Source organism: Falco peregrinus, chromosome 5, assembly GCF_023634155.1.
Source record: "Falco peregrinus isolate bFalPer1 chromosome 5, bFalPer1.pri, whole genome shotgun sequence".
Lineage (NCBI taxonomy): Eukaryota > Metazoa > Chordata > Aves > Falconiformes > Falconidae > Falco > Falco peregrinus.
Window position 1 is genome coordinate 5493459 of NC_073725.1, and position 23893 is coordinate 5517351.

General features: G+C 48.9%; 3 protein-coding genes and 1 long non-coding RNA gene across 4 annotated transcripts; 1 reads left to right on the top strand and 3 right to left on the bottom strand.

Annotated features, from left to right (window-relative positions):
• Nucleotides 1-1014: 1014 nt before the first annotated feature.
• On the bottom strand, nt 1015-4463 carry HOXA7 (homeobox A7). The gene is made up of 2 exons (XM_005237180.3): nt 3942-4463; nt 1015-2860 (listed from the first exon to the last, which is right to left on the bottom strand). The coding sequence occupies exons 1-2, from the start codon at nt 4315-4317 to the stop codon at nt 2577-2579; spliced, it is 660 nt and encodes a 219-aa protein (XP_005237237.1). The 5' UTR covers nt 4318-4463; the 3' UTR covers nt 1015-2576.
• A 5659-nt stretch (nt 4464-10122) lies between these two features.
• On the bottom strand, nt 10123-13222 carry HOXA9 (homeobox A9). The gene is made up of 2 exons (XM_027786436.2): nt 12637-13222; nt 10123-11490 (listed from the first exon to the last, which is right to left on the bottom strand). Exons 1-2 carry the CDS (start codon nt 13187-13189, stop codon nt 11252-11254), a joined length of 792 nt encoding a protein of 263 aa, XP_027642237.2. The 5' UTR covers nt 13190-13222; the 3' UTR covers nt 10123-11251.
• A 5083-nt stretch (nt 13223-18305) lies between these two features.
• Nucleotides 18306-19843, top strand: LOC129784546 (uncharacterized). The gene is made up of 3 exons (XR_008747401.1): nt 18306-18448; nt 18995-19131; nt 19562-19843. It is a non-coding gene; the product is annotated as an uncharacterized LOC129784546 (long non-coding RNA).
• On the bottom strand, nt 19762-22315 carry HOXA10 (homeobox A10). The gene is given in 4 exon segments (XM_005237179.2): nt 19762-20078; nt 21494-21617; nt 21619-21987; nt 21989-22315. Coding segments are annotated over 4 exon segments (1095 nt in total). The 3' UTR covers nt 19762-19803.
• Between the last annotated feature and the right edge of the window lie 1578 nt (nt 22316-23893).

A 23893-nucleotide genomic window follows, 5' to 3' on the forward strand; every position in this document is an offset into this window, starting at 1 on the left:
AACCTCCGCACACTTTGTTCACTATTGCCTTACAAAGAACAAATGAAATGGGGATTGAAAGCCAGAGAGATCCGAAGCAGGACAGAGCTCAGCAAAAGAATGCGGCTCTATTCTCGCAAGGGAAATTATAAAAAAGTTCATGTTCACGGTTACCATCCACATGACCGACAACGACCAATGGAAAAACCGAACAACTCATAAAGTTGTATTGCAAAGTTGTAAATTTTCATAAACAACAACGGATTTATGGCCTTTTCCTCATCACTAAGAAGAGGCAGGTCTTAGAGAGGCGCCATCTTACCACAGAGGCAGCCCTGGAGTTTTCTAAAAGACCTGGAGTTTGTACTAATTTTATTAAAATTACAATTAGTACGTTGACCAGGAATGGAGTATAGCAGGAAAAGGGAACTTCTGTGCAAATGATGCTCTGGTTCTACCTGCATTTACCCGGCCGAATAAAGGGACTTTTAGGGGGAGATTTTTTTTTTCTTCTTTTTTTAAAAAAGATTGAAAATATTAGATCTCCTAGACATTACGTGGTAGCTGGCAAAACCGATACATTTTCTAAAGCGGGGGGATTTCCCCCCTTTTTAATGCTATCCTGATGCCCCTCCGCCCCCCAAAAGCTGCACGCACAAACCACACACGTACTTGACCAGATCATTTATGCTTGGAACTTTCGCATCTCACTTTCTGTTCATTACAAATTATTATTTCACTGCATGTGATTTCGGCTTGATCGCCGGCCGGCTGGACAGAGGTTATGATTGCAAGAGGACACGGGAACACGGTGGAAGGAAGCCCTCCCATAAAGAAGGCTTTCCGCTTTATTAATCAACTGCGCTAGGGGGAAAAAAAAATCAGAAATTGACTGATTCCTATCAATTCATCACCTTGCATTTTTTTCCTTTGATTACGGAAGAAGAAGATTTATATGGTCTGATTTCTGTATTTGTCTGTGTAAATTATTTTTTTATGCTTCCTTCGAAATGTTTCCCTAATAAACAAACACAATTCATTGTCAACAAGCATATTTATTTTCTGTGTAACATAAAACACATTTATTGTGGGAGATGTTTGAACACGGTATCACTTCCAAAGAGAGTTCACAGACATTTTTTTCCCCACTTCCAATACTTACACAGCATACCCAAATGTTCACAACGAACACATCGAAACACATTGTAACATACAATTTTTGAATAAACTTTCGCCAAACCTTCAAGACGGATTTATACAGAGTTCTTAACAATACATCATGCTACAAAGTTTCCAAATTAATTACATACTTCCCAATTTATGACATGATCTTACAAATTAACTCCAAGACGAATATAAATGACAAAAAAAAAAAAAAAAGAAAAACCAACAAAAAAACCCCCAACCAGTATCTGCTATTGTAGGAAAATTCACGGTATTACATATTAACACGTTTAGATATTCAGGACAAACAGGGTTTTTTTAAAGGTGGTTACATGGTCATTTAAATTCACTTTTCAAAGAACACTTCCCGCTATATTAAGATCAACCTAGAATAAAACGGCCTTTAGCAGAGGCAGCCGAAGGTAGAAGCCAACGGGAGATATTAAACCGCTTTGTACAATATTGGCATGTTTGCTTCCTCGGAATAGTAAAGAATCGAGAACAAAGATATATTGCAGCATATGGTTTTCATTTATAATTGCTTTGGAATAAATATATTATTTTAAATTTAAATATATTCAGCCTTTTCGGTACCAAATTCTATACCAAAGCTATTGATGCGTGCTTTTCAAATGACTACACTTACATTTCTAAAAGCATTTTGCGATTCACATTAGTAATGTTATCTTCTTTCGACTACTAAAATACAGTATACTTTCGAAGATAGGTAGGCGGAGCAAGATATATAGGTAGTCTGGAAAATAGGTAGTACAAATCATTGCTGTGGATTGTAGTGGTTTGTGGAACATCTTTTTTTTTTTTTTTTTTTTTTTTTTCCCCTTGCCGTTTAACCTTTTGTTAGTGTAGCTGTTAGTTATGATACTTTCCTAACAATAATTAAAAAAAAGAAAAAAAGAAAAAAAAAAGAGAAGTGCAGAGCTACTTATTCAAAATTAGGTAGTTTTTCTTAATGTGAGCCTAATGCACTTTTCCCCTTACACATGATTGGGACTATTGAGTCAGGTAGTTATTTCGGAAGGTCACGGTTTACCATCTGTGCAAGCAGCAGTTCTCTCACTGAAATGTCTCCTGGACAAACTCAGCCAGGTTTGGGTAAACGAAAAAACAAATGATTGTAGGATGCTCTTAGGAGATATTACCGAGAAGTTCGGCACAGGGCAGATTTGGGGAGTACAAGAGAGTGGAGAGAAGGCTGGAAAGCCACCCCAAGAAACATTTTCGTGTTTGCAAATGCTCACTTGCAAGATGATTATTAAAGGGAACTGATATTTTTGTATTTTTTTAAATAAAAACAGTGAGTGTCTCTCTTTTTTTGTTGTTGTTTTGTTTTTTCTTCTCCCCTCTTTAAAGGGAGCTTTTCCAACTGTCATGTGCATACGTTATACTGAGATCGCTTCCTCGAGTGGGACTTCTTAGTCCTCCTCCTCTTCGTCTTCTTCCACTTTCTCGACCGAGGCTGCTGCTGACGTGGGCTCGTTGGGAGCCGGGGTGCTGGAGCTCTCTTCCTTGTGCTCCTTCTTCCACTTCATCCTCCGGTTTTGGAACCAGATTTTGATCTGCCTTTCCGTCAGGCAAAGGGCATGGGCGATCTCTATCCTCCGCCGCCGAGTCAGATAACGATTGAAGTGGAATTCCTTCTCCAGCTCCAGGGTCTGGTAGCGGGTGTAGGTCTGGCGCCCTCGCTTCCTATCTGGACCTGAAAGCAGGCACACACGGCCAGGAGTTAGGCAAGAAGAGAAGTGGAAAGTTTTCTCTTTTTAGTGTTGGGTGTGTGTCTGGGTTCATTATTGTTGTTATTATGATTATTATTATTAAACAAACAAAAAGCGGCCGAGCGAGAGTGAATGATCCCCTTCCCTCACTTCCACCCGCCCCCCCACTTTGCCCTAACAAAGACATTTCAGCCACACGACCTGCCCTGCTCAGGCAGGGCAAAAATTAAGTTGCTCGAGACCTAGAAAAAGTGGAGAGAAAGCATTCAGGAGAGGAGGTGGGGGAGGAAATTGCTTTTGGGAGGAGGAACTTTGCCCCCAGGCTATGTATTTCCCTAAAACCTTCCAGACTTTCGCGTTTCGCAAGGGGAAATAAAAAGCTGGAAGGCTGGGCTGTATTTATTTTATTTTCATGTCGGGGGCTCCCTACACACACACACACACACACCCCCAACCCCGCCTGGATCGTAAACAATACATCGCATTTAGCTCCAGAAGAGAGCTCTCCTTTTTCACACACTCTCGCCCCCAGTCCCGTCCCCCCGTGTCGTCGTCGTCCCCCCCCGCCCCGTTTTCCTGTTTAGTACATTTCTATAGATCCTTATCTCCGTGGAAAGGGCAGGGGGGACGAAAGTGGCACGTCTCGGCAACGTGGGCTGGCAAAGTCTTCAGCAGCCCGTCCCCCGCTCCTGAACGCCCCTCTCCCCTCCGCCTTCCCCCGCCAGCGGGATTTCTTTGCCCAACTTCGGCAGAGGGCAGGGGAGACGTTTACCCGTGGGGGCTCTGGGAGCCCGCAGCCAACTCTCCACATTTCTATAGCAAACAGCGCAAATCAACTCAATGCTAAAATTCCATAGCAAATGGAGTTAAATAAATTTACGAGGCTAGAACCCATTAATTGGGCAATAAAAAGTTTTATGATACTCATTTACATACAATGCCACGGGCTTTCTACGCAATGGCGCCTCGGCTATAATTAAAACCATAAAGGCTGTGCTGACAGTAATTCTGGCGACACGCTTTGCCTGGCTGCCACGGCTCCGAGCCCTCTCCGCTTGCCCCTACCTGAAGACCTCATCCAGGGGTATATCCGGAAATTAGGCTCAGCCTGGTTGTGCAGGTTGCTTTCCTCCGCTTTCTCACAGCTGGGTTTGGTTAGCTCATTGCAGAGGACGGGAATGTTCTGATCAAAAGAGGAACAATGCAGGTTGTAGGCATCAGAGCCCAGGCTGTATCCGGAAGAGAACGGGCTTTGATATATGGTACTGTTCACATTGTACAAGCCGGGCATGGAGGAGGCGAAGGCACCCGCGCCTGGTCCATAGCCGCTTCTCTGGGAGTTGCTTGCAAAGGAGCAAGAAGTAGGCTCTGCATTTTGGAAAAGAGAAGCCCCCGCCGTATATTTGCTAAAAAGCGCATTCACATAATACGAAGAGCTCATAATTTTGACCTGTGATTTGTTGTCCGGCAGGCTTCAGTGTCGGTTTTACGAGGTAGCGTGATATATGATAACATTACACCCCCAGATTTACACCAAACCCCATTTTCTTTTGGACTGAGCTGCCTCGAGCACGTGACCGGTCATGTGACGCCGCCCGCCAATCCCCGCCCGCCTCACAGGTGGTGCCGGCCGCGGCCCGCCGGTGCCCGGCCATGGACGGGCCGGGGCCGCCGCCGCCGCCGCGCCCGGCAGCGCCCTCCAGCCGCCACCGCCCCCTCGCCCCCGACGGCGCCGACACGGGGTGGGGGCGCTCGGCCCGCCGACGGGGCGCGCACACCATGTGGTCCTTCAGGCGGACCGAGGGGTGTCTCGGAACACAAAATAAAATAAATAAAATAAAATAGAAACTTCGAAGGTGGCCGCTCGTCACCCACGCGTTGTTTTTTTTTCCGTGAGGAAAATAAGCGGGCGGGAGCCCCGCGGCGGGGTTTGCGGGGGGTACCCCCGACACGCCGGGCCCCAGCCGCACCGCCGCCGGCCCTGAAGGGCTGCCCGAGCCTTGAAAATCCAAGGCGGCGCCCTGGAGTAAGCCTCGCCGGGTTCCAGCCCCCCCCGGGAAAAAACACGGGCACCCTCCCCGGAAAAAAAACAAACAAAAAACCCTAAACCACCCAAACACCAAAAATGAAGAAAAAAATAATTATGCCAGCGCTTAACTTTCTGAGCGCCTCGAAAAGAAGAAACAAAATCAACCAAAATCCCCAGATTTGAAGAAATCGCCTACAAATGGCTTCAGATCTCAGCCGCCCCTTTTTACCTTTCTGCCCTAACGTACCTTACAGCCCGACGCGTGAGGCGGCGGCGGCACGCTCAGATGACGGGGAGCGCCGCTGCTTTTCTAAACACTGGGCTCCCCAACAATGCGAATGGCTCTCCATTGAGGATGCTGCACCGTGCCCTTCCTTTAAACGGATCGTAAAATGAGTTTCCTTCCCTCAGACAGGGAGTCCTGGTAAAGACAGCTTTTACTGCCTGCCTGTATTGCACATCATAAACTGGAAGGAGCACAATGGAATTGCCCCGGAAATTCTCCTTTCAATTATAGTTTGGTGCCCCGTGTACAAAGACTTTCTCACCAGTTAAAATTGTTCTCGGTGATATTTCGCACGGACCCTAAACTTTACGTTTTGTAAACGTGGGACACCGTCTACCCCCACACACACCTCCATGACATATATACACACACACACACACACACGCGCGCGCGCGCGAACCCTTTGGGACTCTTTATGCCCGGTTATTGCAGCCCCATGAATACAGGTTACTGACAGAAGCAAGTAAATTCTCTAAAGCCGGATCCCTAAGATATTGGTGCTTCAGAGCATTCAAATGTGGCGGCTGTATGTAGATATTTGCCAAGTATTAAGTACGTGAATATGCAGTTATTATTTGCAGGCGTAAGGCAGAAGCTGGTGAAAGAGCCCTATTCGGTTATTTCTCCCAATTCGCCAATATTAGACAATATCCCCGCGGTCGCAATCGCGATGTGGGAACACGCCGGCAGAAGAGGCTGTTGGAAAGGAAATAAAGGCCCAAGAAGTTAAACGAATGCGATGCAAACAAGACGACGACCAAGAAGATCAAAGAGGCTGAAGTAGATGACATTAGACCAATAAATTGCTCCTCTAGTGACAACGTACCAAGATGCAAGAAGAAAGAAACAGCAAATATAACCAATGTCTAGACTTAAATATGGATAGCGTAGAACGACTTAGATTAGCTGGGTGGTTGTATTTCGAGCTCTCTGATTCTGTACAATTTGCACATTTATGTATTTTTCTTTGCGTGTGTGTGTTTACTGCCGCCACCTTTTTTTTTTTTAACATATTTTGCTTTCAGCTTTTTTTTCCAGCCAACCCCCAAGATTTCTCAAAAAGTCTTCACTGAATAAATTTAAAAGAACCCCAGACTTGGGTTCCCTCCACCTTATTTACTTTCCCCACCCTCTGCGTGTTAGGCATAGCGCTACCTCTGAAACAGCCTCTGTAATCTCCAGTTTTGTCGCTTCCAAAACTAGGCTACATCCCCGCGCCTGAAAACATACATTTAATTTAATTTCTTTTTTTCTTTTTTTTTCCTTCTCTTTTTTTCTTTTTCCCAGCCGAGGAAACGGCGAATGGGAGCAGACTGCAAGGTTTCAACCACCGCAATATTCTCACACGATTAAAAAAAAATCCTCTAGGCGGGATTCGTGGTATTTTTTTTTTTCGTGTGAGCTCTGGACTACTTCTCTTTGCCTTCTGAGCTTTTCCGGGAAGTAAAAGGTAGTGATAAAATGGTGCTCATAAGTTATAAGCGACCTGGGAGCACTACATGATTATGGCTTGTGTATTAAGCAGTATCTTGATGTGGTTCATACTAGAGAAGATGTTGTTGTTTTGGAATCTGTTCCCGCCGTAATTTATCCACAATTATAATGGAGCGTACTGTGCCAAGTTATTACTCAATATGACGACGCATAAACACTTTTTAATTTCAATATAATTTTACTGCTCGAGGAAAAAAAATAATTAATCATAATAAGTTTAGCAATGCCATTGTAGACAAACATTTGATAGGAAGACTCTTGTTAGAAAGCAGGGAGTGGCTGTTGTTCTTTATCCCTGGAAAGAATTAAATCTCTGAAACAGTGCGGGGGAAAAATAGCTCAGTGCTTGCATTCCTTCCCGATGCTGAACTTCGATATAAAGAGATTGGCTTTGATTTAAGGAAAAGTAAATAAAACACAGAGAAAGTAGTTTTGTTACGGAGTACTGTGCAGCGATTTGTTTAGTTGTCTGGCTTAAACTTGAAAAATACAACGTTCATACTTCAGCCCACATTTTCTGCTTCCTTTCCTCCTGCCTTTATTTTCCTTCCAATTAGTTTATCCCCCTCTCTTTTGGCAACTGCAGTCTGAAAATACTCCGCAATTCCTCGCTAAGCCTCATTCTCAAGGCACGAAAGCCAACAAAAGCAAAACGGAAAAAAATACGAAAACGATTGGAGGAAATCAAAATAGAAGGCGAGAAGTTAGGAATGACTTTGAGACACGTCAAGTTTGCAGAGCATCAGCCTGCTAGCATCTGTATCATATAATTACAACGGGTCCCACAGATCTGGAATTGCTGGGGACACAGGCAGGGATTTTTATTTGTATCAAAGACAGCTGTTGAGGAATCTCACTGGCCGGTAAATAATTTTCAGACGAGAGGTTTGCGGCGCTGCCGTTTCCCCGCACGGCTGTGTCTCCAGCTACGCGGGGCGAGAGGACACTGGAGAACCCGTCGCTTCGCCCCCCGCCCCCAGGGCGAAGGTCTTCGGGCGCTCTCCTCCCGGGCTGATCGGGGAAGACCCTCTTCCATCCTGCCCGAGCTCCTCGATTCCCCCTTTCTCCAAATATTTCAGTTCTCACCAGCCCTTCGGGAGATCGGGACACCCTGTTTGCAGGCTCAGAGCTTCGCCGGAGAAGGGCGAAGATTTGGGGCAAGGGGAAGAGGAGCTGGCAGTTCGGTGCCAGGGCTCCGTCCGTCTCTGTCAGCTACTAGGAAATGCCTTGCTGTTTTGAGAATAATAAATGCAGGGTATGTCCTTGGTGCAGAGCAAGCTTGACTTTTACCACGAGTGCAACGAGCGTGGCCAGGCGTAAAATGCCACCCTAACCACACCCGGTGGCAGCGGTGCATCCCTCACCGTACTCCCGGGATAAGGGGGGAAAAAACCCCCAACAACTCAAACCTATCGGCCTTTGCGAATACCACACCGGCGGTTCCGACCCTAGTTATGCTCCCATAAAGTCGACATTTTAGGAGCTTTCGGGGAGGCGGCCGAGCGCTTGATGGCGGGCGGCCGCGCGCTCTTTCGCGGGCTCACAGCGCCACCTGCCGCCGGCCGGCCGCCACCACCGCCGCCCCGCCGCGTCGGCCCCGCGGAGCCAGCGCCTCTGCCCGCCAGCGCACGGGAAGATAAATGTCCACCTCCCAGCCTGGATTTAAGCAGGGGAAGGCCAATAAAAGGTTGTTATTTCCGCTCGCCCGCTTTATCTAAAACAGCCAGACAAAACAAATGAAAAGGCTTTTGTAGAAAATCTTAATTGTGGCTGGACAGTTGTAAACTCATTAAGAGCCGAATTCCAGACAGTTTGCAGACCCGTCATTTATTACACACTCTTAATGCCGATTCTTTGAAGTTGCCTCTGTCTGCAACAACAGAGGGCGTCCCAGCATCCCCAAATACTGGCTCAGGGATCAATTAGGGGCTTTTTGTGTGTGTGCACACCAGAACGAGCTCCCCTTTGCTAATTAGAACTCATCAAATCTTATCCCGGATTTTTTTTTTTAAGGTGAAGCCGAAAGCTTTTTTTTTTTCTCTCTCCCGCAGTTCTGCACATCTGTAAACTTCTTGCCGGCTCCCTAAGTTTTGTCTTTAGCCCTGCAGCGTTTTACACCCCATAAACGGTTACAGCAGTCATTTTCTTTTATTGCACTGTATGGCTCTGAATTTTCCTAACAACAGCTTCTGCCAAGACCATAAGTGTGTTCCGTCTTATTTTGCTTTAAGTACATATATATGTGTAAGTGTACCTCCGTAAAACGAGAATGCTTTTATTGTTATTCGACATATTTGCAAACAAGGGTCGGTGTGACGCAGAAGTGTGCTGCGGCTCATATTATGGAGGATATCTACTCTGAGCAGTAAGATGTCCGCCCAAAACAAGGGTAAATTTCAGCAAGCTCACAGACTTCGCTATTTTCTTTTGTTGCTGAGCTTGGTTTGGCTTGGGGCGGCGGGGGAGGGGTGGGTGCAATGGGGGTGTGTATGGAAATCTTCCACTCCAAATAAACCTTCTTTCTGCGTTGTTTTTTTTTAATAAATCCTATTTATCTTCTGTGCATTAGCCTGGTGCCAGCCCACCTCTCTCCTTCGGCTAAATCAGCGAGTGAAATTGACAGCATAAATTCTACCGTAATTTTCAGTAAATTTTTATCTGTATCTATATCTATACATACATGTATAATCTGAGGCGCTAGTAAAAGGCAACGGGTTGTTTTTATTTGCCACGAGATATTTAAAAAGAGGGAAAAAAATCCCAAACGTAAAGGGAAGGGAAGGGAAGGAAGAAAATAGATGATGTTTGAAAAAAACATATTTTGCATGGGCAATTATCTCTAGAAGGGAATTTACAATGAAGGCGCTGGTAAGGCGAGCCTTCTCACAGAGCTTGTTGAAGCACACTTAGTGCTGGACATTTTCTGGTGGAGGCTAATTAACCATCTCGGCTTAAATGTCGCTGTCTGGGCTGATTTACATTATTGTCCGCACTGAAAAACGTCGGACATTTTGGTTTGGTCCTGAATCCCGCCCGCCCCGCCAGGCGGATTTATTAAAACCGCGTTACCTCGCGGCTGTGCCCCCGCCGCCGCCCGAAGGGGCTCCCCCCTCGCACTGCTGAGCGCCCGCTTACCAAGTTATACCCGGGAGGGGGGAGCAATGCCTCCCCTCCAGCCAAGCAAGGGCATTTAGGACCTGAATCTACCCAGTTAGGACGAAAATAAGCCTAAATTTTCATCACCTGGGGTCTCGTTTACAGAACCGGGGGACTGTCTTGGCTCAGAAATAATACCGCTGCTCACCTCGCCTCCACAGCTGCCCTAGCTGGTGAGATTCTGTGTGCCGTAGAAGAACCCCTCCTTAATAATCTTAAAACATCACAAAATATAAAAGAATCAATATCTTTTATTTGGCAAAAAGTTAAATATAATTTCAACACAACGATTTGGTCAGTAGGCCATGAGGTAACTATTTCAAAATAGACAGTGTACGTTCTCCATCAACATAACTTCCCAGATTTATTTTTTTAATTCGATACAAATTTACAATAACCAAATGTAGGTTTTTATACTGTATAATTTATTATCAATAAAATTAACCTTCATTACAATAACCATCAAATCATTCGATTAAAATTAAAACGTAAACCATAGGTAGTTACCCTTTTCACATATACGTATAGCTCCGAAATCTGATAACTGCTCACTGGTGCAAAAACAATATTTAAGCTAGTCTGTTTATTTACTTCTTTTAATATATAGATTATATATACAACCGACAAAGACAGTACTCTATATGTATCAACTGTGCATACTAAAATGACTTGATTTTGAGAACCGTAATTCTCAGACATCCCGGACGAACTCTTTTTTCTTTTTTTTTTTCTTTTTTTTTTTTTTTGCGTTGGGATATTTATATAATATATATTTTACAATCAAAGGTTAACTGTCTAATTATACAGAAAAGACTTAATACACTACAGAGCTATACTCTATGCAATTTTTATAATAAACAACCTGAGTTCAAATTGAATTCTAGCTTACAACATTACATCCGGTACAGCACCCAAGCACATAAATTGAGTCACAAACATAATTACCACAATAAAACACAGTGTTCAAGTATTAAAGCAGAGATCTCTCTGCCGCGCAAAGAGCGAATAAAATTAGCTACGTAGACTAAACTATACAGTCTGTAAATAGTTGTGCATTATGAAAAGGTAGTTTTTTTCCTTTTTTTTTTCTTTTTTTTCTTTCCGTAAGTGAAGAAACAGGTAGATTTATACAAGCCAGCTAAACAGCCTCTTCGTGCTAATGCCCCCCTTTTTCTTTCCTATTAGAAAATGAAAAGTCTTACTGTACCTGTCCTGGCAAACTGGCCTCTGTGACAAGGTACAATCATAATCAGAATTTGCCAAGGGAAAAAAAATGAGGCCTGGACCCAGACGCATTGCATGGCAGAGCTCGAGGGGAGGGTATTTTGTTTGTTTGTTTTGTTTTTAACTTTTTTTTCTTTCTTATATTTTTAAACTTTATGCATTTTCAATTTAACCCGCGTGTCGCCATCATTCATCCTTCGCTCGATCTTTGTTGATTTTCTTCATTTTCATCCTCCTGTTCTGAAACCAGATTTTCACTTGTCTCTCAGTTAAATTGAGGAGTCTGGCCACCTCGTATCTACGGTCCCTAGTGAGATACATATTGAACAGAAACTCCTTCTCCAGTTCCAGCGTCTGATGCTTGGTGTAAGGGCATCGCTTTTTCCTGGTGGATCTTGCGTGGAGCCAGTTTGCAGCTGGATTATCTGCAACGAAAACAACAGGAGAAGTTCAGGCTCGGTGGCGGGGGGAGGGAGGGGGCTGGGAGGGAGACGCACGCAGGACCAGCCGCGGAGGTGTCCCGATACTGGGGTACTGGGGTTTAGGACGTGGCGCTCTTTTCCCCAGACACAGAGGATGGTGAGGCACAATGGACTCCAAAATACAGACACATGGAGAGGTCACACGCAACTACACGCGGCAAAGCCCCGCCGCCCCCGCCTCCACTCGCCTTTTTTATTGTTTGTAGGATGCAATTTTAAAATACTTTCTCCTCCTCTCTCTCTCTCTCTGGTAGCTCCCTCCCTCCTTCCTGGCCTCCCCCGCCCCCCCCCCCCCCAATCCCACCACCCCCCCGCCCCCCGCTCCCAACTGCCAGCCCGGGGAGTGACCAGCCAGACCAACATGTCATCGAAATTATTTCACTTTTTAATATCGACCTTCTCCCGTGTCATCACTGGCAAGACCCAGGGAGCTGGCGAGTCGGTTTACAGCTGGCATAATTAAAACCTCGCCCGCTTAGGACCCTTATTCGCACGGCGTTAATCGCGATAGCAATCCCGAGGCGCTCTGCCATCAGTCCCGCAGCCCTGAGAGCATCCAGCCTGGGGTTTTTCACCGAGGAGACGAAGGGGGGAGGAGGGGACACCAAGTCAACGGCGAGGTTTCTGCTCTCAGCCCCGCAATAGCTGCCCCGGCCTGCGAGCCGTCTCAAAGAGATCAGATTCACATCCAATGCTTTCTGGGGCACCCCCTCTCTCCCCGGCGGTTGCCCACGCCTGGGAGCGCGGCCAGGCAGGAGGATGCGAGCACGTCCTGCGGAGTTTACCGGGGTGCCTGGGGCCGGGGTGGCGTCTTTTGCCTTTTTTTTTTTTTTTTCTTTCTGTTTAAGTTGCAGTTGTAGGGTGGGTTTTTCTTTTCCTTTCAGCCTGGAAAGCCCGAGCCATCCTAGATCCCGTTCGAGCCTGCGACAGGCAGCGCTGGCCGTGGCAGATCGCAGAGCCCGGCGAGCTGGAGCAGCGGCGGCAGCAGCAGCAGCCGGTGCTCGGCCGCGTAATTAGCCCCAGCGCCTCGACACCTCCCCGCGGCCGGCGCAGCGCCCTGAAGTCCATTACCCTCGCAGTTCCACTTACTTGGATCGATCTGCGGTTTCTCTCCGTTTGCCTCACTTTCTCCATTGCTTTCAGAGAATGCGCCTTCGTGGCTTTGCTTATCCCTATCAACTGGAGGAGAACCACAAGCATAATCAGAGAGAGACAAAGTGTGAGTGTCAAACGTGGTACAGTCAGCCCTTCTGGCCGCCAGCGGTTCAGGTTTAATGCCGTAATGCCTGCCGGTAGGTAACCCGGGGAAAGACAAGGAGCCCGGCACAGGCTCAAGCCACGAACGCATGTACCTGCCGTCGGGCGGTGCCACGGGCGCCTGGTGGTGCGCGTAGGGGTGGTAGACGGCGGGGACGCCGCTGGCGCCGGCGGGGTGCGCGGGGCTCCAGGGGGGGCCGAAGACGGGCGCCTTGGGCTGGAAGCTGCAGGGGGCCAGCTCGGGGTGCTCGGACAGCGCCGCCGGCCGCGGCGGCGGCGGCGGCCCCAGCGGGGCGGGGGCGTAGCGGGGCGCCGCCAGCTCGTCCCCCTCCGGCACCAGGAAGGAGTCCACGTAGTAATTGCTGAGGGTCCCGGGAGCCGACATGGCGGGCGCGGGCGGCGGACCCGCCGCGGTTCGGGGCTGCGGGTTTCACGTAACAACTTGGTGCTGGCGGAGAAGTAGAGTCAGTAATAAGTTGAGGGCAGCTCGGGCGCCCATTGGCTGCCCCGGTCACGTGGCGGGGGAGCAGAACAATAAAGTATAAATCAGTCCGCGGGCTATTAATGGGTCAGTGTTTTCCAGCCATAATTTTTATAGCGAGGCCATATGTTTTTATGCAAAGGCATATTTGAGTTATACAGCGGGGTTTGTTTTAATTGTGGCCAACTGAGATTAAAAGATCAGATTCCGTATTACAGCCCCCCTTCCCTCTTTCTCTCTCTCTCTCTCTCTCCCCTTTTCCCCCCCCTCCACCCCGTTTAAGCGGACTATTTTATATCATAATTAATCATCCCATCAGTGGGTCGTGTTCCCCGCGAAAAAAAAACCCTACCACCACCCTTGTGATCGGAGACCTTCACATAAAATTATACAATAATTGAAGCAATAAAAAAAAAGGCAAAATAGCAGTTGCGGTATACTGTATTTAAATATATATTTATTATATTTCATAAGGAGTTATTGTTTCGGGAGCCACGGGGTTGTTATTAAGTCAGTAACTATGAGCGCGCTCATTTGCATCGCTGTGTTTCACAGCAGTAAAAATTTACGAGTGCTTGGAAAGGTTAAATTATACTATTGTGTTTAGTTTGGGAACTCACTGTAAATAATACCGCTCCGATCGGCTCAGAGCTGGCAGCGGAAAGTCAAATTCAACGTATCCCCTTTCCGAAACTGCGCCGCCGAGCCGGCCCTCCCCGCCCGGCCGGAGGAGGACCGGGGCAGGCGCTGGCTCGGTATTTTGGCTGGCCCGCATCAAACTGCACTTCACCACCCACCCCGCCGGGCAGAGCGCGGCAGTGACCGAAACACCGTCTTCGTCCTCCCCGCCGCGCCTGCCTGTCCCTGCCCTTGGACGGGGCCGCTGCGGCCGGGGACCCCCTTGCCAGGCCGGGGACAGGAGCCGGGGCCGGGTGGCGCGGAGCGGAGCAGCGCGGAGCCGCCGTCCTGGCCGGGAGGGAAGGAGCGCGGGCAGAGCCGGGCGGCGGTATTTATCACGACGATTAATTCTTTAACTATGCAAGGAAGCAGCGGGGGGAAAATGGAGAAAAAGCCCCGTCTCCCCGCTGCCGAAAGGCTCCCTGCTTCTCAGGGCGGCTATCAAAGGGGCGCTCGCAGTCGGCCGTCCCGCATTCTGGTGAATCAAATTTATGTGCAAATATAATTATTTATTTGCTGGCACCTCCTTTGACTGCAGGACACACGCTAGCGGCATCGGAAGCCGAGCGGAGGGTTACAGTCCGCCGCGGAGGAGGGGAGGGTGCGCGGGGGAAAGTAAGAGGCGGCCAGATCCAAGTCCAGTGTTAGGAATTAAAGTCGTGGCTGAGCGCTTTGCAAATATGCCTGTGACTCCCTGATTTTTCTCCGGCAGACGCTCACGCTGTTTATCCCCGTGGCTGGCGAAGGAGCGTGGTCAGTGGGATGCAGGGTCACAAAAAAATCTCTGCGAAAGGCTCAGTTTACTCGAAATATCTTTTATTGAAAATAGAGCCCAGCAAATGGTAGGGACGGCTGAGTAATAATTAAAATCACGTGTAAATATTGTGCATGCGAAAGTGTGGTTCTAATTAGTTTTACATCGCTATGGGGGCTGACTCTCTCCCTCTCTCCTTCTCTCTTTCTTTTTCTTTTCATGTCTTCCCAACAGTTTAATCCGAAATCTTACAGAGATCCTATTTTAACAACTCTCTCTCCCCCCGTTCAGGATTACAAAGGCCCATAATGAAACTATTATCCCCCATTAGAGTTCGAAAATTACGGAACAGTTGCAAGATCTCCACAAACAAGGAGCCCGTTATTTTCTAACAATTTAAAAAATGCAAATAAAGCTCTCCTCTGCTATTTTTTTTTTTTTTGGCCATTGTATAGACACGCCGTAATAGAAAAAAAATAATTGTATTTCTTTCCTGGAAAGACGGAACTCGACGTCATTTGTATTTATTATTAAGAGTCAGCTGTGGTGAAATGTGATTGTAGAACTTCCTTTTTCCATTCAGAAAAAATAATCTTAGCTGCAGGAGTCCTGGATGTTTATATTCGAATTTGGGTTCTCAACTTGCAGCGGGTTTCATTTTTTTGGTTCCTCACCAAAAATAATAGCAAATGAATAACAATAACAAAAACGTTTAAAAGAACGTGCCTGCATTTTTATTTCCCTGTAAAATTCTGCATTTGTTCATTGCCGGCATCCAAGCGGCAGGAGAGGGCGTACAGAAGGCAAGAGGTAGAATATAGGCAATAATTACAGGCATTTTTCATGCAGTCACGTTACTGATAATAACACTGCAGCACCCGGCTCCCTTTTCACCCTTTTCGACCCTTTTTTTCCCCGAAGTATATTCTGCGTACAAGCCACGAAGGCTGGCGGGGGCATCGTGGGCTTCCTACAATTTGCGTTGCAAATTACTGAAGGTTTTGGTGGCTTACACCCTCGGAGGCAAAAGACCCCAAACAGGGCAGAAACAGACGTTCACATCAAATTGCGATATGAAATCGGAATTCCCAGGAGCGAAGCACCGCTGGAACCATCGTGCATGAAAAAATGCTCCCTGCCCTCCATGCAGATATAACCAAATCAGCAGAGCTCCCGTTCTGCTGCCTCTTACCCTCGGCTGCAACAGGAAGGACCCCGTCGGTTTTTAAGCGCGGGGCATCTGCAAGCCCTGCTCCATTACCCACGCACCGCAGAGGCGCGGAGTGTCCGCGGACGCGGGGCAGGAATTCGCGGGCGTTGGCGATCTCTCCTGAACGGGAAGTTCAGGATCGCCTTTCCCCAGGGTTTCCTGCCACTGCAAACCTCTCTCACGGAATCGCCAGTGCTACGAATGCACGGAGAAGTTTTGGCACAGCGGAGAGAAAAAATGATTCAGAATTTGGGGGGAAGCAGTACCAATCAGGCTAATGCGATTCAAAGGGGAAATGAAGGGCAGAGGTAAAGATATGTACAAACGCCATACAGGCACGCACAGACATATACACTGTATATACACTCTCCATATGTACACAGACCCAGCAGATAGCCATCAGATGCGCAGTGTGTGCAAAGGCAGGCAAAAGCTCTTAAATTTGACTGCGATGTAGAGCTCTGCTCCTGCCCCAGCCGAGGACGCCTGCTTCTCTAAGGAACCCGCTAGGGCGGGTCTAGCTAAAACCGCTATCCAAACCTCCCCGAGGGCCTGCAGCCCAGCCTGGAGTTTCGAAAAAGTTTATAGTGGGTTGGTTTTTTTAGTTCTTTATTATTTTTTAGGCAAGAATAACCACGCTTACTAAATATATATATATATATATACATATATATAAATAAACTCCCAGCGAGTGAGTTTGCTGCCCTTTCCTCTGCCCGCCTTCCCGCTACAGCCGGTGGCCAGCTCCGCTGCCGCGCCGGCGCTGGCTGCCGGCCGGAGGGCCCGGCGGGAGGCCGCCCCTGCCCGCAGTCGCGCTGCGGACACAAAAGACGGCGGCGGCGGCGGCGGGCCCGGAGAGGTCGCTGTTGCCCGTTCCGCCACCGCGGAGAGCGTCCGCGCCCGCGCCGCAATCGTGATCGTAACCGAGGCCTTGCGGGCCGCGGGGCAGCCGGCGCCCCCGGGCAGCCCCGGGGGAGTGGGCCCGACGGGCGGCGGCGCGGGGCTGGCGGAGCCCTGCCACAGGCCCCGGCGGGCACCAGTCACCCGCCACGGGAGCGACAGCCGCCGGCGGGGCCGGGCACCCCCGCCGCGAGTGGGGTCCGCCCGGCCGCGGGCACTGCGCTCCAGGGACTTGTTTGTGATGGTGCACGGAGCGAGGCCGGTAGACTTGATCTCTCCCCACCCCCTCCCCTTGGCAGGCTTTTGGGTCTCTGTTTTTTAATAAATCCAGGCAGAAAAATAAAAACAGTCCCCTCCTCCCCCCCGCCCCCCGAGCTCGACCCGCGCCGGGCAGAATGCAAAAACGCACCTGACCTTGAATGCAGCCTACGAGATATATTAAAACCCCGCAAGCAGGCAGGGACTCGCTTAGAAGCTAGCTAACCTTGAAGAACTTGTCAAGCTTCCCCCCTCGGCTGCTGTGTTTATCTGAGGAATCAAAGGAGGCTCCGTTGCAGATGGGGAACAATGGCATTGGGACTTGACGCCTACAGATCACTTCAGCGCTAAGATTTCTTCGGGCAGAAAGGACCCTCGCACCAAGCATACCTGGTGATGATATCAACTGAAGTAATTAAGGCAGTTTCGTGCTGTAGAGAGAAAGGTGGAGCCCCAACAACATGAAACTACCTAAACCACAGAGCAGTTCTCAGGCGCTAATTATTACTTTCCCCATTGCCGTGGTCCTTAACGCAAGGATCCCGCTACGAAAATAAAACCAGAAACATGACTAAAACATCCCTCTGCCCGCCCGCCCCGCCGGCGCCCCTCCGCACCCCCCGGCCAGCCTCGGGTGGGTTAATGAAAACAAGAGAAAAATATAATAACACAACACCCACCCCCCCACCCCCCCCACCCCCCCGCCGCGGGCAGCTTTCGCCTCTCCATGCAGATGCAATCGGGAAGAAAAAGGCCGTGCACGACAATGTTACATCATGAAAAGCTAACGGCTCCCAAGAAACCCGGGTTCAAAGTCTGTCCCCCCCCCCGCTCCCAGCATACATACACCCTGCAAGGCAGCATTAGCTGTCGCTTTTCCCCCAGCCCTCCTCTTGCCTTCCCTTTGTGCAAGGCTATGAGCTAAACATGCAGCAAGGAAGGGAGGATGCAAAAAAGCAGCCTGGGCGAAATAAGCTCTTCCACATGCAGCCAGGTAGGGAATAGCCTTGTCTGGAGGGGCCCGCCGGCAGGGAGGGGAGGCTGGGGTCCCCCCCTCCCCATGCGCTCACCTTTACGATTTCTTCTCAGCCCTGAGATAAAGCTAGAATTCTGTCACCGTCCTCTGGAGTTAAAGATCTCCGCACACTTGTAGGTGTTTGATAAAGAAAAAAATAAAAATCGTTTCCCTACCCTCAAGAAATAGTAATTTGCTTCCTCAGTCTATGCAGCTCCTCAGTCAACTGAAACCACTCGTTCAAGACAGCAACAATCCAGATATACTAGCAAGTCATAAAACTGAACAAAAGCCGACAAACCTTAGAGCACCATCGCTATATGGCCCAGACAAATTACGACCGTCTAGGTAATATTTAAATAGATTCCTAAAGTAATTGCAGGGGGGTTAGGCAACTATTCCTGTTGTAAAAGTTCTCGAAGACATAAAGTAGAACCTGAGGATAAACAGTCACAAAAAGAGGTAAAATTAAAAGGATTATTTCCACGGGTTTTTATTCTTCTATGAGAACATAAACATCGTCTTTTTCACGCACAGCAGCATTACAATATTAATTTATTCCGATTTAAGGTAAGAACTAGATATAGCTAGAACTAACATTTATAATAACGATAGAATGCATTTGCTTAAAACAGTATCGGCATTTTAATAATAATAGACATTTATACATATCTGTATTTATAGCTTTTCCCCTTCTTTTTTTTTCTCTTTTTTTTTTTAATTTTTTCACCTATATGTTTGACCCCTTAATGTATGTAACTTCACAGTATAAAGGAAGACGAACATATTCTCCCTCGCAATCTCAGACTCTGGCTCATAAAGTCCTTCTGATGTTCAGGATATATATATTTTCAGTGAAATCAGTGAGGAAAAAGTGACTGCTTTCTTCACAAGGGGGAATTTCTGTGTGCTTGTCATGCGTTACCAACGGTAACGTTATTTATAGACAAAAAAATCACTAATTCCACATATTTAAGCAAAACTACATTAAGTAAATATCTACAACCAGAAAGAGCGAGAGAAATTCAGAGGTAAGTGTCATAATTTAGTCCATGAGCAACACGAACTCTTTTATACCTTTAAAGAGAAAAGCTTTCATTTTCCTGGCCCATTTTAAAGCTGTAATATTGACTTTTAAGGTAAAGCAAAAAAAGAATCGCTCTTAACACCCGTTCCCATGAAGCCTTTTTAAAGGATGCCTGCATTTCATTATTGTAAGTCCTGTTTTTCGAAGGAAAAAAGGGGGAGGGGGGGAAAAAGAAAAACAGAGGGGGGAAAAGCTCTCAATGTATAGAAATATGGCAAGGCTTAAATTCTTCATTGTGCAGCTACATACAAAGTTACACCGCTTAAAATTTAAAAGAATGCGCCTTTAACCAAGCTTGTTTACTTTTCAGAGAGAGATGGGGCGGGAGGGGAAGATATTTCCAGCTCACGAAATGGTATTTCTGGGTTTCAAAGCTTAAAGGAACAAATCGGCCCGGGGGAAGGCTGAAGGAAGCGGGGAGGTTCACGCACGGCATTTTGTGCATTAGCGTGGCTTCAGTCCGCCCCCCCACAGCCCCCACCCCCCAAAGTAGCTCTTAAGAGGTTAAGGACATATTGAGAACGTCTAATATCGTTAATCCATACAGGTGCGGATGACTACAGCCTAGGAAAATGATACTGGCTCTTTAAACCATAAAGATGTGTTTATAGGTTCATCAAGAGAAATTAAAGTTGGCTGTGAGCTCCCGAATCCTATTCTCTCTGTTCATTTTCTTCAGTTTCATTCTGCGGTTCTGAAACCAGATTTTAACTTGTCTGTCTGTGAGGTGGACTGTGCGGCTGATCTCTAGGCGACGCTCACGAGTCAGGTACATATTGAATAGAAACTCCTTTTCCAGCTCGAGAGTTTGATGCTTGGTATAAGGGCACCGTTTCTTTCTGCCACTTTTTGCCGTGAGCCAGTTTGCTGCATTTTCTCCTTTTGAATTGCCTAGTTTTGAGAAAGTAAAAAAGGGACATTACCAGCGGGTAGGAGGCAAAGAGCTGGAGGGGAGAGGGTTGAAGGAGCATCTGTGTGTATGTCTGTGCGTGTGCGGGGGGCTCGCTCCGCCAGCTGCGGGGAGTTGGAAAGTGGGGTGTTCTTGTGGGAACTGAGAGCTTCAAAGTGGTCTCCCAAAAGTCCTGAATCCGCCCGAAAAAATCTGCCTCTGCTCAAAAAGCTCCGGGCAGCCTCCGGCAGGGCAGCATGCCCTGCTGGGCAGTTCATCTCTAACCCCCCCCAAACAGGCTTTTTACCCGCTCCCCCTCGGCCGCTCTGAGCCCACTATTACTGGGGGCGGCTTGGTGAATGGCCTGGAGTCTTATTTGCCCCCCCCCACCTCCCCGGCCACCTGCTTCCAAAAAACCAAAACCTGCGGATCTGAACTTTCTAAGTGTGCTCTGGAGGTGGAAAACAAGGTGAGCTGCGGAGTCGGAGCCTCCCAGCCTCCAGCCCCTGCCTGCCCGGGGAGCTGCGCCCCGGCCCTCTCTTTTCCAACCATTTCGGGGGAGAAAACCCCAAAAAATTAAACATCCCCTGTTGCAGGGTGTTTACTCCTGTCGGTGGAACTGGCTGGGAAAGAAGTAACACTGATCCCTCGATGGCTCAGAGTGGCTCGTGGTTTGGGGTTGGCTCTCTAGTAGTTTTCCGCTTTCTTTTTTGTTTTGATCTTATTATTTTCCTACGGGGCGCCCGGAAGGAATAACAGGGCGTCTGAAATGCGGCCGGAGGGAATCGTCTGAAAAGTCTGCCGCCCAGGGAAGGGGAGTTTGGTTTTTTTTACCATGGGGACCCGAAAGGGAAATAAATAGGCAAATGAATAAATAACAATCCTGTTATCTAGTGTAGACGCTGAAGGATATTCGCGGTGCATTCATCAGTCTAATTTGATAGCAGTTCATAGATGGCACATTTCAACGCGGCTGTTATTCCGAAAAGCATTCAGGATCGTAAAATATAACTTACCGCGTTAATAGGTTTATTTATTGGCACTGCCTATTGCTTATTTTGGATGCTTTACAAACATCTCTGTTATCTGGTAGGCACCTTCACATCACAGGGGAAAGACTGATCTTGTTTTTCTATATGTTTAAGCAGCATGCAGGCTAAAGTTGCCCAGAGCGGAGGCTCTAAGGGTTTTAAACTATAGGATGGACATTAATTTTTACGGCAACCCCGTGCCCGAATATTGCAAAGTTCAGAAGGTCAGTCTGAGCAGCGCTTCTTGGCAGCCCCGCGGGGCAGCTGGGATCCTCCTTTCGCATCGTGATGCCACTATGATCCTTAACCGCTTTTTTCCACCACCACCACCCTCTTTTTTTTTTTTTTTTTTCTTTTAATCACCACCACCATCATCATTCGCTTACCTACGGGCTCTTTCTCGGGAGAGGCTTTGCTGCTCTCTGACGGAGCCGGAGAGAGCTCCTCTGCCGTGGAAGATGAAGCCTGAGTCTCGTCCTCCCTCTGGGAGACACACGCCAAGGGGCTGGGGGGAGCGCTCCTCGTCCTCCTTCCTCCCCGCGTCCGGGACGGGAGGCAAAGATGGAGGCGTCTGGAAGCGGCCGGGGGGCTGCGGAGGGAAGGGGGCAGCCCCGGCCGGCCCCGCGCCGTAGCTCTTGGAGGTGCCATAAGCCTGGGAGAGGCGGAAGTAGCCCGGGACGGGGACCCCGCCGCCGCTGTTGGCCGGGCTGACCTCGGCGCTCAGCCGGGGGAAGGGAGCGAGGTCTGTGGCGGCCGAGCCCTTGGGGCATTTCTCTGAGTCATAGAGGCAGTAGGAGCTCTCCTCCTTAATGCTTGGAGCGAAGGAGCACGAGGTGGCCTGCTGGCTCTCCGGCTCTTCCATGCGACAGGACCGGGGGGGGGTCTAGCCACACTTCCATCCCTGACACGTAGGGGTGCGAGCTGGGGACCATGCTTTGAGAAGTACCTTCATTGCGTTTGCTCAAAACGGGGAAAAGTCCGCAGCTTTGCAGCCCGTAGGACAGATCGGACGCTTGTGGCAGGTAGATACCACTGTTGGGATAGTAGCCGCCTCCGCCTCCGCCTCCGCCTCCTGCTCCCGCCGCTTCCCCTCTGCCCGAGCTGATCAAGGAGTCTACCAAAAAAGAGTTTGCAGCCGGGCTCTCGGAGCATGACATTGTTGTGGAATAATTTGGCGAAGGGAGCAGATAGCCCTTTCTGGCTGACATTTCTTGTGCAAAACATGCTGAATATGATTAGAGATACCCCCGCACCACGGCAGACGCTTGCAGCCAATGGAAGCCCGGGCCTCCTCAGCAACCCCTCCCCGTCTGGTTTCGTATGCGCCGAGCTGCTCTCAGGTCGACCTCTGAATTTGGGAGGTAGATGTATATTAATGTGTAATATGGATTTCCATACACACAGCCGCGCACGCTTCGCCCACATGGGCGAGTGCCTGCGCCCAGGCGGGAGCCGCGCTCCCGGGAAGGGGAAGGAGCGGGCTTTGCTGGTGCTGGCTCCAAGTTTTGCTCCCCTCTTATCACACGCACCGCTATAAAACAGCCCGGCGGTCCTGATGTTTATTATACCTAGGCTGAAGCGGTGTCCAGATGAAGCTTTTACTATCACTCCTCTCTCCCCGCGGTTGGGCTTTCCGGCAGCAATGCCTGCTCACCTCCCCGCGCAGCCTGTGTGTCTCACGAAATTAATAAAGCCACGGCTCGCCCGGTGTTTTATGCTCAGGCTCTGCTCATTTTATTTGATTGTCTCGTTTTTTGAGAAATAAAAGACGTGTTATTGTTTATCACGGATCATTGGAAACCGTAAAGGGGCCTGGTGCCTCTCGCTTTAAACTACCGAGGAAGGGGGCTGCTTGCAGCCTAACATCACCACCACGACGCCAGGCTGGGCTTAAATTTCCTGGAGATAAAATGCTCGCTGCTGCGCTGAAGAATCTCTTAGGGAGTAGTGCCACTCTGGGAGGATTGATTGTGCGGTTGCCGCTCCTAATGCTTTAGTTAACGCTGGATTCTTCCTGAGGTCTGATTACCATTTAAAATATAAAGCCAGACATATGCCACAGAAAGAATCCAGACGCGAGCAGTTCAAATGGATCCTCGCAAGATGCTGCGCACCCTGTTTATTGATGTGTTTATATTTGGACGATCATTTTTATATGTGTGTGTCCCGTCCCCCCCCCTCCATTTAGGTCATTCACTTTTCGCCTTTTCAAAAGCACCATCTCTTTCACAAGCAGTGTACTAAATAATAGAAAGAAGAGTAAGTAGATGAATCTTGAGATGCTAGACAGCTCTGTCCAGTCAATATGTAATTGTGGCGGATGTAGCAGACAGATAGCAGACAGACAGGGACGCAAACAAGACAGACAGATAGATTTTCTAATGAATCGCTTAATGATGGCTTGCTTTCGCTTCCATCATCCCTCGCTTATGCCATTTTGAAGTCGCCTCGCTGCCTGGCCCGAGGAACTAAGGGCTCTTTAGTCCAAGGGGACCCTGAGGCTGCCCGGTACTGGTTGCCCATCCCTGCGGAGCAGTGCTCGCTCCTCTCTCCCGCACACTGCCCGGTGAAGCAGCGGCCGACCCGTCGCCGCTTCCAGCAGTGTGGGTGGGGGAGAGCGGCTGCCGGCCGGGCGTCAGCGCCGTCCCGGGCGGCGGGGCCACTGCCCGCCGGGCGGGGTGGCGGCGGGGTGGGCGCGGAGCCCCGCATCCCCCGGCGCCTACCCTTGGCGTTCAAACGGCCCCGGGGAGCGGCACGGGGCAGGGGCTGGGGCGGCCCTTTCCCCT